We start from the raw sequence: 12,484 nt of genomic DNA on the forward strand, positions 1-12,484 counted from the left end.
CTCATTAGGTTGTTGTCCAAAAAAAAAAAAAAAAAGAAAAAAAGAGCACCTTTACTTGCATTTTCATCAATAAATAATTTACAGTATGTACATGCAGAGACACCCATTATGGGTCCAAAACACAAGGAGCAGTCAGGAGATTCTTCCCCCCATCCCAAAACCAAAATCTTTTGTTTTTATTCCAACCACATCAGGTCTTCCTTGGCCACACTTCACCTTTAACTAGAATTGGGTCAAACACAACCAAAATAAAGTGCTTAACTGTTTGCTTCTAAAAGAGGGATAGCCCAACCACCATAATATATTCAACCACCACTGGAGCACTGACCTACTGGGGGGGGCCTGGGCTATGGAGAGACAATCAAGATCACGGAGGACTTTCCTCCTCCAGAGAGTAGCTCTGACCCTGGCATAGCATCCTCTCTTATGCTGGCATGACAGGAAGTGGCACCGTTGACAGCAGATGTCACATGGCCATTATGGACTATACTGATTGGCTAACAGCAATGTCACTCTCCGATGTGCTGCCTACACAGGGCAGTACTATTCCTGTAGTGATGGCAGCTCCATGACCCACCCCTCAATATAGTTGGGATTATTTGTGGCATACCCAGGTGTGTCACTGCCCACCATAAAGCTGATAATGTGACTTTAAATAGTCACCTCTCCAATTTCTAGGGGCAATAAAGATTCAATTTTTATGTAGTGAAGGAACTAAAGTGATTGAATAACTCTGGCCTTGGCTAGTCGCACTGAAACCAGAGAACCTGCCGGCTGCTAGCTACCAAACACACTAAGGGAGTGGAGTTCCCCCACTGACACGTATGCACGGGGTCAGCAATGGACAGTTCCTAGGACTTGTGCTCACCCAAGAAGGTTGGAAGCTGTTAAACTCAGCAGAAATAGACTATTGGTCATGCCATATGGCCAGGATAAAACCCAACTCAGAAACAGGCAGTTCACAGCCACTATAGGAGCCTTAAGGGAGGCAATGTGGTCTAGCAGACTGGACTGGGACAAAGGCGACCTGGGCTCTGTTCCTAGCTCTCACACTGCCCAGCTGTGTTACCCTGGGCAAGTAATTTCATTAATTCTGCCTCAGTTTCCCCTTCCTTCCTTAGCTATCTAGATTGTAAATTCCTTGGGGCAGCAACTATCCCTCACTAGGTGCCTTGGGGTCCTGATCTCAGCTGGGGCATCTAGGCTTCTCTAATTTAAATACAGATAATTTAGAATGTCTCAATTATTTCTTTTTCGAGCTGCCTCCCCCTCCCCAAGAGCTCTGTGGCCAGCGAGTTGGTAGATTTACCCTCCAGTGGTTGGTCTCCCCAGCTCCCTACATTGTGAGATCCCTATTTTAAAATCGCCCTAAACAGAAACACGGGCCACCAGCGGACAAAGCAAGGAGCGAAGTAGTAAACACATCTTTTTGTTATTTCTTTTCTGTTTTTTGTTAAACACCTAAAAACCAATGACATCTCTTTATCTGTACAGTCACACGAAATCCATGCCAGGGGTCCATAGATTAGAGACAATATAAATTACATCCAATGACACACGTTGCATTTCTCTGCTGCTTTACAAATGGGAGTTCTAGAGCTGGCAGGACACAATGAATAGTTGCTTAGAATATCAGGGTTGGAAGGGACCTCAAAGCAGGACTAATCCCCAATTTTTGCCCCAGATCCCTAAATGGCCCCCTCAAGGCTTGAACTCACAACCCTGGGTTTAGCAGGCCAATGCTCAAACCACTGAGCTATCCCTCCCACCTGCGAGTATTTTACAGGAGGCTGCCATGTGGCGCTAGTTTGTATGCGCTGCAGGGCACGTCACACATCCAGTCCTCTTTGGACGCCGTCAAGAGACCATCCATGATCGCTGGTTGTCCCAGTGATCTACCTGCACTTCTGGGGAGACCTCTGGGAAATTCGTGCTGTGGGAACGATGGAGCATTCCCCCAGAGCTGTCCCAGCTCCAGGCTGAGGTACAGATGGTCTTGTCATTTGCTGAGCAAACCATCAGGCAAATCCCAGAAGAACACAGAGAAGGGGAAGGGGCACTCCATCCTAGTAGAGGAGATTATTGATCGTTTACTGCCAGGGAACAGAGCCTTTGGACACCTGGGATTTCTCAGGGCCTGCCCTGGCTGGATTTTCAAACAGTGCCCTCCTCAGAATCGAGCCAGGAAGAACTAAGGTGCAACCGGTCTGAAATGAGATCACTCGGAGAGGAGCAGGTGCTTAGCAGCAAACAAGCAAAACTCCCCCCCGCACTCCCTGGGCACTGCCTTTCTTAGAGCTTTGCCCCAACCCCACAGCTGCCCTCCTGTGTGACGAAGAGGGACAGGGCTAGAGTGGCGACACTCCAGCCTGTCAGTGAGGGGCTTGAGGAGGTCTGACTGGTCACCCTGAAGTACAAATCTGGGAGATCACTGGCACCTCCCGCCTCGCTTTGCCTGAGCCCCCTGGGAGCTCATGGAATCAAAGGGCCACATCACAAGGAGCACTTCAAATGCTGGGAGGAGGCCAAAGGCAAATGACAGAAACCACTCGAATACTGGCCAGGTTTCTCCCTTTGCATCTCTGAGGCGAGGAGGCAGGGCAGGGAGGGCCCAAAGGATTCAAAACCTCGTGGCTATGAAGTGAATCAGAGCGTTAATGTGCCAGGATGGGATTTCCCAGATCCTATTAGCTCCCAGATGCCCTGTGAAGCACAGCAAATATAATCAGTGACTGACTCCCCCACACCCCCCGGAATGGTGCCCATCAGCGAAAGATGTACTGTGCGCCTCAGACCCCTGCAGGGAACTGGGTGCTGGGAGAGCAGGGTCTTTAATAAGGGACAGATACCATTCCAGCCAACTGCCCGCCCCTGCACCCTCTCTCCGTGTGGGTGTGAGTCCAGTGCCCGGAGGGCACCGTTGTAGCTCCTTTGTCTGGTGTTTAGCACCTGCATTTGCACAGGCAGCCGGCTGAGCCCCAGGGGTGAGTGGGCCCCGCTTAGGTGCGTACCACCAGCTGTTTGCATACACAGTCGTGGGGTGGGGTTGGGGGGGTGTGAGCCCTTTAGCAGGTGGAGTCATTTGCGTGAGCAAAGCGGGTGTGAAAATCAGAGGCCAGCCTGTCTCTGTGTCCCGTGATGGTCTCTAGGCACGGGCCCATCTCGCCAGCACGCCATCCTGACCAGCTGGGGCGCTCTCCCCTCCTCCCAGGCAGCAGCTGCCAACTCTCCTAACATGAAGTCACTTTCACAAATGCCAACATCACAGTCACCACAACCGTTTGCAGTACCACGAGGGAGCACTAGAAGGAGGCGGGGGCATCCCACCCTCCTCACCTGCATGAAGAGGAGAGGGTGAGCTGGGGAAGGGCTATATAAGGTCTGGCTGCTCTCTGGGGCAGGCCCATGGCGTTCCAGGGAGTCTAACTCTGAGGACAGGGGCTGATTCTTTAGCTCCCAGCCGGACCTGCTGTTCAGCCTCTCCTCATCCAGCACAGACCGTCATCCCCTCCTGCTGAGCTCTTCCCCCCGCAACCGAGGTCACATCTATAGGAACACTGACCAGCACTGACTCAGACACACCAGCGCCACCCAGAGGGCAGGGAGGGTCCGGGGATGCCCCGAGGGGGCTGTGTTTCCTGGGCTCAGCTCCCGTGTCCTTTCATAGAGGTGCAGCTTGTCCTTGTTGGAATGAAGCATCTTCACGTCCTCGAAAGCGTAATAAGCTGCCAGAGTGAAGTTGACATCCCCCGTGGTCAGGAGGTCGAAGACGCAGGACTGGAAGTACAGGTCCTCCACAGGGAGCTTCTCCCGGCACTTGGCCATGGCCGTTTCGTAGGTGAAGAACTCGGGGGAGGAGACGAGGCTGGGCCCTTTCCTGCGAGCCCGGCCTTCCGTGCCCTGAGCAGAGCGGAAGGTCTGGAAGTCAATCTGTTGGTTAAGCGGGCAGCCCCGGAGGCAGAGGTAAAGGCCCTGGTTGTCCCTGTCCTCCACGGCGTTCACTACCTCCTCGGGCATGCGCACGGCGAAGGTGAGGTAATGCCCCACCTGCCTCACCACAATGGTGGTACCGATGTACTTGGCTTGGATCTCGATGTGCTGGCCAGACACCTTCTCGGTGATCTTCAGGCTGTTGGCGCCATGCTTGTCACCGCCGTTCTTGGAGCCGTCAGCGAAGGCAGCTGGGAGCTCGTCCATCTCCGCCTGGTACACTTTCTGGTCCACACACTCCTGGAAGCTCTTGAAGATGATGGTGAGCTGTGAGGGGATAGGGGGGAGAGAAAGGGGCATTAACCAATGCTGATAACCCATTGAGCTTGGTCACCAGTACATCTCATTAATGAGTACAAGGGGGTTTAGGCCTGACTGGTTCATTCATCAACCACCACCACGTGCCTCCAGAAGCGGTTTGGAACACGGAGAATCAGTCTTTTGGGGCATTTTAAATTCCACAAGCACAGAGTTCCCACTACGAGATTTCCCCCTCTAATGCATAAGGCCACCAGGCTTCAGCCTACAGGCATCAAGGGGCGTATCAGCTACACACAGGAAGGAACCAGAGACAGGACTAGAACCCAAAGGTCATGCTGCCAAATCCCACAGAAGTTACTTGTTGGAGCTGAGCTGTGACCCTGAGACCTGGGAGCAGAGGGGGAGGGAGAAAAGAGTCCATTGGTTAGCCCCAACTAATATGCATCATGTCCCCAAGCCACTGACCTATTAATTGTTCTTTACACTTAGCGCATGCTTCCCTTCTTCAATTCACTGCAGGCCCCTTTGACAAGCCTGTGAGCCAGAGGGGTATCCAGCCCCATGTGGTACGACCACAGAGAGGAAAAGGGACTTGCTCAATACCATGCAGCAAGATGGCGGTTAGGCTCCCAGGTGTTCCTGGCTCCCAGTTCTGTGCTCAGGCTGACCCCCTCTCTCTAGCTGGGATTTCCCTGTCAGGCTACAGCAGGTTTTAATACCTCATGGGAGAGCTTACAGGGAGTTTAGAGCTTATACGGAGTCTATTTATTAGGGATGTGTCTGAACCAAAGTGCTCTCAAAACCTCAGTGAAGTTCCAATCTGGATCTAAAATACACAGCTGACAACCAGGCTCCTGGATCTGACTCCTGGGACATTTGGATCCATCCTGCTATTTATTTACATTGCTTCTGGAACAAAAGCCAATTTCAAATGGCTCCCAGTGGGGCCCCGGCATTCCCCTTGGCTCTCCCCCTCGGGGGGATCTGCACCAGCCATTCTGCCCCAGATTTCCCATTGCTGCTCCCACCAGTTCAGTCCCACTTAGTACAGCAACGGGGGAGCTGTAGCACAGATCAGCCTCCACCCCTGCTCAGCACAGGTTTGCACAACACAGGGCTTAAAATCCCCGCAGCTTTCTGGAGCCAAAGTGGGTACCACTGATGGAGCTGAACTGGTGGTGGGAACAGCAGGGAATTCTAGGTAATACTTCCTAGCACAGCCGAGGCTATCCACAAAATACCAGCCACCCCAGGCCCTCTTTTGGCAGCAGCATAGGGCCCATTTCTTTGCCCCTGCAGAATACTCTCTTAGTCTGAAGGGTTTAAGTGGAGTTAAAAGGTGTGTCCCTGTTTTCCTCGCCAGATATCTCTATTAAAACTTTCAGGTGTTGGCAGGTATGCACCAGGTTACTGGAGGTTGTATCCTCTCGCTGAGAACACCCTGCTCCAGTGAACAGCACCAGAGCGAAAGCCTGGTTGCACACAGACACCATCTGCCTTGGAGCCAACCTGCGGAGCGAGGGCTGCCTGTTCCAACAGCTCTTCCTGCTGGGTAAACTTGCTGAGTTGCCACCCTGAGCAATGACTCATCACTTCTCAGCACCACGGTCTTGACGCAACATGGTGCAGTGCCCCAAATAAGTTCCAGAACCTAAGGGCCCTGCAAGCTGCAGGCCAGCCCTCATTGAAACTCTGATGCTTCCCCCTTTAAACAGGGATGGTGGCAAACCCTCTCCTCAGTCACCCCAGGAGTACTGTGAAAAGGGTCAGACATGGATCGGTGCTCCCCCAAGGCCTGCTAAGCAAGCAGATCCCTTCTCACCAGCCACCCTACCTTCCTCTGGATCAGGGTAACTGAAATGTGTTCCCTTCCAGCTTTAGCACTCATGCAGCAAAGAGGAATTCAGCCACAGTGTCCCTCAGCTCCAGAGCCGTCCTCAAGCAGAAGCCAGATTTAACACTTAAGCCGTGTCACTTTGAGTTCCATTGTGCTACAACTGGGCATTTGCCACTGGATTTACTCTGTGCTGCACCCATCCCTGGAGAACATTTATCTTGGCTGCCACAGCACAGTGAGAACAGACTGCGCCCCACAAAATGCCTCGTCCTGACCACAGACACAATTACTAGCTAAAGCAGCTGGGAAGCCAGCACTAGAAACCCAGCTCTTCAGCTCCAAACCACAGGCTTTCCCATGTCAGCCAACACTCTCTCTTACTCGTCATCGGTCCTACAGCACGTCAGGTGACTTATCCTCCCCGGGGGACTAGCCACTGGGGACACCACCACACACAGACAGCCAGAGCGGTATGGAGATGGTGACAAGGGAACATGATCCCTGAGGCTCCCCCACTTCCACCAGGTTTTCTTCTCCTCTGGCATTAAAACCGTGGCTGGTTGTGAGGGGGTGGATGGATGAGAGGGTTTGGAGTCGAGCTGGGGCCAGATGGTTCAGGTGGACTGGGCAGGGAGCCTTTCACCTTATGGTGACTGCTTCAAATCAAATGCTGGTCAGCAGAGAGCAACAGAGGTGACCACCCTACGGCTGTGTGGTGGCACACATGAAACGCATTGTGTGTGTGTGTCCTGTTCCCATCACAGCTGGCACTCACTCGCCCCCTCGATGGCAGAGGCACCAGAGAGGCCAAGTTGAAACCTGGCCTTGGATACTGAGCGACTCGCTCTCCTCTCCAGACGGCGCCTGCCCATCCGGCTTTGAGGCAATACGGAGAGATCTCCCCCTGCTCAGCCTGCTCTGGAAATGAAGAGAGGGCTTCTAGCCTCAGCGCTGTCAGCCTGGCACGCCATTTGCTTCAAAATTAAAAGGACACAGCCGAGGAAGCCACTAACCTACGGGGCTGAATTCCTCCCCACCCAGTGGGGGTCTCTGCAGAGAGACACAAATAGCAGCATCGTTCTTCTGCAACCAACAAACTGCTCGTTATCTGCCCACCCCCCTGCAGCTGAGTGCAGGACCTGGGACAACTAGACAGGACAGGCAATGTGCATAAAGAGCACTGGATCTCTCTCTCTCGCAGTGGGGGCCTTGGCAAGAAGGTGAGTTTTCACCCTGCTCTGCAGGCTCCTTCAGCTGCCATCTCTGCCACTTTGCACAGGCCACAAAATAAACAGGAGGGCGGGTTCAGCGAGTTTTACTTGTTGCCAGCCATCTCTGGCACCTTGTCATCCGCCTCCTGTTCCCATCCCTGAATGGGAGTGTCGCAGTGCCCTGCAAAGGAATCTGGCGGGGGGGGGGAGGAGTGTCTGGAACACAACCGCAGCTGCAATGCCATGGGGAAGGGCAAAAGGGAGAGACGTGTGTGTTTGTGGTTTGCCCTTCAGGGGCTGCTGCCAGCCTTAGATCCCTGGGCCTGCCCACTTCATGATCTGTCCCTTTCTTCGCAACCCAGACCTACGCCAGGGATGATACATCTCCTCTGATGATGCTCAGCAATCTGAGGGGGGCCAGATGCGGTGGTGAGAAACCAGAGTCCATCTAAGGGAGGTGGGGAGTGGGGAACCAGGGAGAGGGGCTTGATTTTCTGGCCCGGACTCTGTACTTGTGCTGGGCTCGGACTCTGTCTCAATCCGCTGAATAACCTGGCACTAGTGGATGAGACTCACCAGCTTTTTGGGACCCTTTTGTGGGTGGCAGTGGGAGAGAAAGTGATTAAAAGGGTGACCCCAAGGGAACAGTGTCAGAACGTCACCATCCCCCACGGGGCAGCCAAGCCGCCCCATGCCTTTACCTTGGTCGTTGCAGTCGCTGAGGACCCAGGTAGCACTGGCGTGTTGGTGACCTGGACATTCAGGTAATTATTGTCTATGAGTGGCCAAGCCCCCTGCACTTTGCAGGTCTGGAAGCTGTCTGTGAAAGTCCTGAGGTGGGGGTCCCCAAAGAGCCCGCAGTGGGTGTAGTTTGGGGGGGCTGAGTGCTTGTGAAAGCTCTTCTCATAGTGGCAGATCTCGGGGCTGTCGGAGCGCTCCTGGCTGTCCCCGGGGGGCAGTGTTCGGAGGCGGGGCTGCGAGGTGGGGCCATCTTTGGAGCAGTTGTGTTGGACCATGAGGTCATCTATGCCATGAACGGCAGAGTGGTAGGCCAGGTCCCCTCTGCAGGTACGAGCCGTGCGGCGGGTGCAGTGGGCGTAGGTGCGGAGAGCCGTGCAGAACTCTGGTGCCTCCTCCGTGCCCAGGTGGTGAGAGCCAGATGTGGCCGCCCAGAACTCAGAGTTACACTTCAGGATCTTGCACTGAGAGGTCGCTGAGGGACAAAAAACACAGGCGCTGTCAAGATGCCCAATACACGGATCAAATACAGCACACCACCAAAATGCCACCACTGCTGGAAATGTAGGGCTGGAAGGGACATTCAGAGGTCATCAAGTCCAGCCCCGGGTTCTGAGGCAGGACCAGGTAAACCTTGACCATCCCTGGCCGGTGTTTGTCCAATTTGTTCTTAAAAACCTCCCAAGACAGGGATTCCAGAACCTCCCTTGGAGGCCTATTCCAGAGCTCAGCCACCCTTAGAATTAGAAAGGTTTTCCAATATCTAACCTAAATCTCCCTTGCTGTAGATTAAGCCCATTACTTGTGGTCCTACCTTCAGTGGGCATGGAGAACAACTGAGCACAATCTCTTTATAACAGCCCTTAACATATCTGAAGACTCTCCATGTTGGCTGGGATGCTGAGAATAGCTTAACATCATTGATTCTGGGGGGGAAATACCATTGGGCTTTTAAAGTCAGGAGGCTTTTAGGGCTTGACATTCAAAAATATGCATGAGCAATTGCGCATCCAAAATGGTGTTACAGTGGTGCCATTGATTTGCATTCGCATTTAGCACAACTGCATGCCCGAAACAGGTGTTTGTGTGCAGTGGGCTAGCTAGATGAATAACTGGTCTCCCCATACAGCTGATTTGTATACAGGGGCATTGGCTGTGAGGCTTGGCACACAGCCCTGGGCCTGTCTGTGGACAGTGGGGTAAAACCAGGTTCTCAGCAGCCGTAAGTGGGGAAGCCCTGGTTTTACACTCCACCCTGCTCTCAGGAAGGGAACTCAGTCAGTTCAGCAGATCCTAGCACGCCTATTTTCTGACTGACAGGTATGGTTCCGAAGACTGGGGATTTTTCACGGATGTAAATGCACTAGTGCAAGACCCTAGTGCAGACACACCACACTAGCATGAACAGTGACTCACACCAGCACAGCACCCCCTTGTGTCAAATTGGGCTCTCTGCATTAGGGCAGCTACAGCAGTGCAACCCCCTCAAGTGCAGACAAGCCCTGAATAAAGCCACACCCCTAGCCCAGTAGGTAAAGGCATGGGGCCAAGATTCCTGGCATCGGGTTTGCCTTCTGCGGCCGTTTGTTCACACTCCCGATACCTCCCCACCACTATGTTGTGCTGCTCTAGCATGGTCCCCAATTGCTGGATCCCTCTTGTGAGTCTCCTCTACTGCACTAAAACCTCTTGCAGTGCAAATGCCTGGCTCCTCCAGGGTCAGCAACTCACTCAAACCAGCCAACCCGGCAGCTGTCTGGGGAGTCCGAAAGGCACAGAGCTGAGGAGGAAATACAGTGCAAAGGCGGAACAAACAAAGTACAAAAGAGCCTTCTCAAGCAGCTATCACTCACCTGATCTCCTGTACCTAGCACCTTGACACAATGCACGTTCCAGCGGCTTCACTAATGCTGGGAACAGTGCGCGCCGACCTCTGGCCCACCTGCCCCCGCCTCAGTGCTTTTCTAAAGCTGCAGAGATACGGGTATCAAAGGGAAATGTGTGAAAGGAAACAGGCAAAATCCTAATCAGCTGCTGGCCTTGGTTGTGTAGAGAACAGATAAGCTTCAGCAAGACACTAAAGCAGCCTGCTCCCAGGTCAATGCAGCCAAAGGGGCTGTGCATACTGACGGCCCACTGCCAACCCTGACTTCTGCAGCTGAGCACTCAGAGCTGCGCTCAGGTTCCCAAAGCCTAGGTGCAAGACAGGGAAAGGCAAAGTACAATGGGAGTTTAGATTCAGTTCTTTTGGGGGGACGTATTTTCCGCAGAGGGACATGAAAGTGACAGTGCAAAGGCACTTGGCCTGCATTGCACATTGCACAGACAGTGCGCTGCCAATGGCAATTTGGAACCTCTCATTGCTCACTTTGCTTAAACATTCATGGTGTTTTCCTTTCCCTCCTCATCATCAGTCCCATTTGAGCTTGGAGGGCATGGAAACTGTGCAGGATCAGGCTCAAAATTAATTTCCAGATGCATTCTGGGGGTGTCTTAAAGCCCTACATGTTTATTCCTGTCTTGGGCTTTGTTTAGAGGGGAGTTCACAAGGCAGTTACACATGCACAAATAAAGCTACAAAACCCAGCACCACTTCATACGGAAAACAGTATGTTCAAGTTTTAACTATTCCCTTGCAGTGTTGGAAACACAACAGGTGCTGGAGAAAGAGAAGGGGAACAGAACTTCAAATGAAAAGAAACCCGGCATGGAAGCCATCGATCTCATGTCACTTTCCAAGAGGAATGAAATGCAAAAGGAAATGACGGAAAGTTTCTGAGTTTAAAAAATCCAGGTTTAAGAAGCTTAGGTGCTAGTAATAACACAGGGAACATAACAGAACCTCACTCGATTTTATCAGCACCAAGCTTATGAACCATTTTTCCTGACTGGGCGGAGGAGGGGGTAATCAGAGTGAAAATGATGTCAATGAAGAGCAAGTTGACATCCCTTCACATTGCGATCTTTCAATGCATTGGAAATCATTTTGAAGAAGTTGGAAGAACAAGAAGAAAACAATGCAGTGCAGTAGACAGCAACCTATGAACTGGACCTATCGCAATTTGGAGGTGTTAAATTTTATGAACTTTCCATTCCATGAACTCCTTAATCCCCAGTTAGTTTGTAAAATGGGTGTTCCACTGCATAGGATTATTTTTATTTCAACAGCATCCACTTAAAACTGAACATGTAATTTCATCAACACCCCTTTTCAGTGGATTGCATTTTGCTGGAACATAGTGAATCCATGTCACATAAGCGTGGGTTTTTCATCACAGGCCGCTATGTGAGTTGCAGAAAAAGCCTGTTGCTGTGTGTTTCAACCAGATGAGATTTTACTGTTTGATCACATTATCCCAGTGGTACTTACCCCGGGGTCTGGATTTATGACCTCTAACTCTAGGCCTTGAATATTCTACAAAGGCTAAAAGCCACATGTTAAAATTGTCGGGGATTAAACATGGCTGATATAATACTGTCCAACAGGACACATGTGAGGGCATGGTGCATTAGAGACAGAGAGCGAATCAGAAGTGAAGAGCGCTACGGAGTCAGGGACGCTGCTATAAACCATCAGATTAGCACGCGACGGGACACCTCCACCAGAGTATCAATCTGTCGTTGTGATGATTCAACCAGACTTTGCTGTCACCTGGAATGCAAACAGGCAGCATTTCAAGGTGAGACATTCAAGGTGTGGGTTGGAACGACAAGTTCAGCGTGGAAGGCTGTCATGAAGGGAAATTGCAGCTCCCTTTCTTTGGTGACAAGCCACCCAAGCTCAGGGTTTGTGATGCCACTGAGAACCTCACGACAGAAGAACTAAGTAGCTGAAAGGAGCACTGGGTGATAAAAACAGAACCATGTCCAGAGACCCCCATGGTCACCAGCTAAACCATAAATCCATGGCATCAGGCAACAGGACTTGCAACAGACGACTCAATAAGACTCTCAGCTGTCAGTAACAGTAGCGCTTAGATGCTCATTTGTAGGAGCCCAGCTATTATCAGGAATAGATACTTTGTGCTGGTCTCTCTGGTGCATCTTTAGCTTGGAACAGGAGGTACAAGCCAAGTTCTTTACTGGCATTTGGGCTACGACCCAAAGCTGGCAATGCAGTAACCAGGGTTTTCCGGCTGTGTCACAGGTCCCGTCCTCCTTTTGAGACAAGCTCGCCGGGAGGGAGTTAAGGATCCAGTGGCACTCAGAGCAATAGCCTCAGGGCTGCTCTCTCAGCACTGCAGGCTCTCATAGCTATGGCCATAGGCACGTTATCGCTGAGCACAGGAGGGCTGCACATGGCTGGCGTCTAACTCATTACTTTATAAGGTACTCTGAGAAAAAAAGAAAAGAAACAGAAAACGAAAAGCCTGTTGCATTTCTTCCCTTGACCTGTAGGGGGAGCATTTTTCTTAAAGATCTTATCATTTGGGTTTTGGCAAAATGT

General features: G+C 51.8%; 1 protein-coding gene across 1 annotated transcript in view; it reads right to left on the reverse strand.

Moving 5' to 3' along the window:
• Positions 1-35: 35 nt before the first annotated feature.
• The window catches only part of RGMA (repulsive guidance molecule BMP co-receptor a), a 35,261-nt gene continuing 22,812 nt past the window's right edge, over positions 36-12,484 (reverse strand). The window contains exons 3-4 of the mRNA XM_084640457.1: positions 8,001-8,512; positions 36-4,257 (exon numbers count right to left, since the gene is read on the reverse strand). Coding sequence (XP_084496583.1) covers positions 3,547-4,257; positions 8,001-8,512 — 1,223 coding nt within the window. The 3' untranslated portion in view covers positions 36-3,546. The remainder of the gene's footprint in view (positions 4,258-8,000; positions 8,513-12,484) is intronic.

This window comes from Lepidochelys olivacea (assembly GCF_965140295.1).
Source record: "Lepidochelys olivacea isolate rLepOli2 genome assembly, chromosome: 10".
Classification (NCBI taxonomy): Eukaryota; Metazoa; Chordata; order Testudines; family Cheloniidae; genus Lepidochelys; species Lepidochelys olivacea.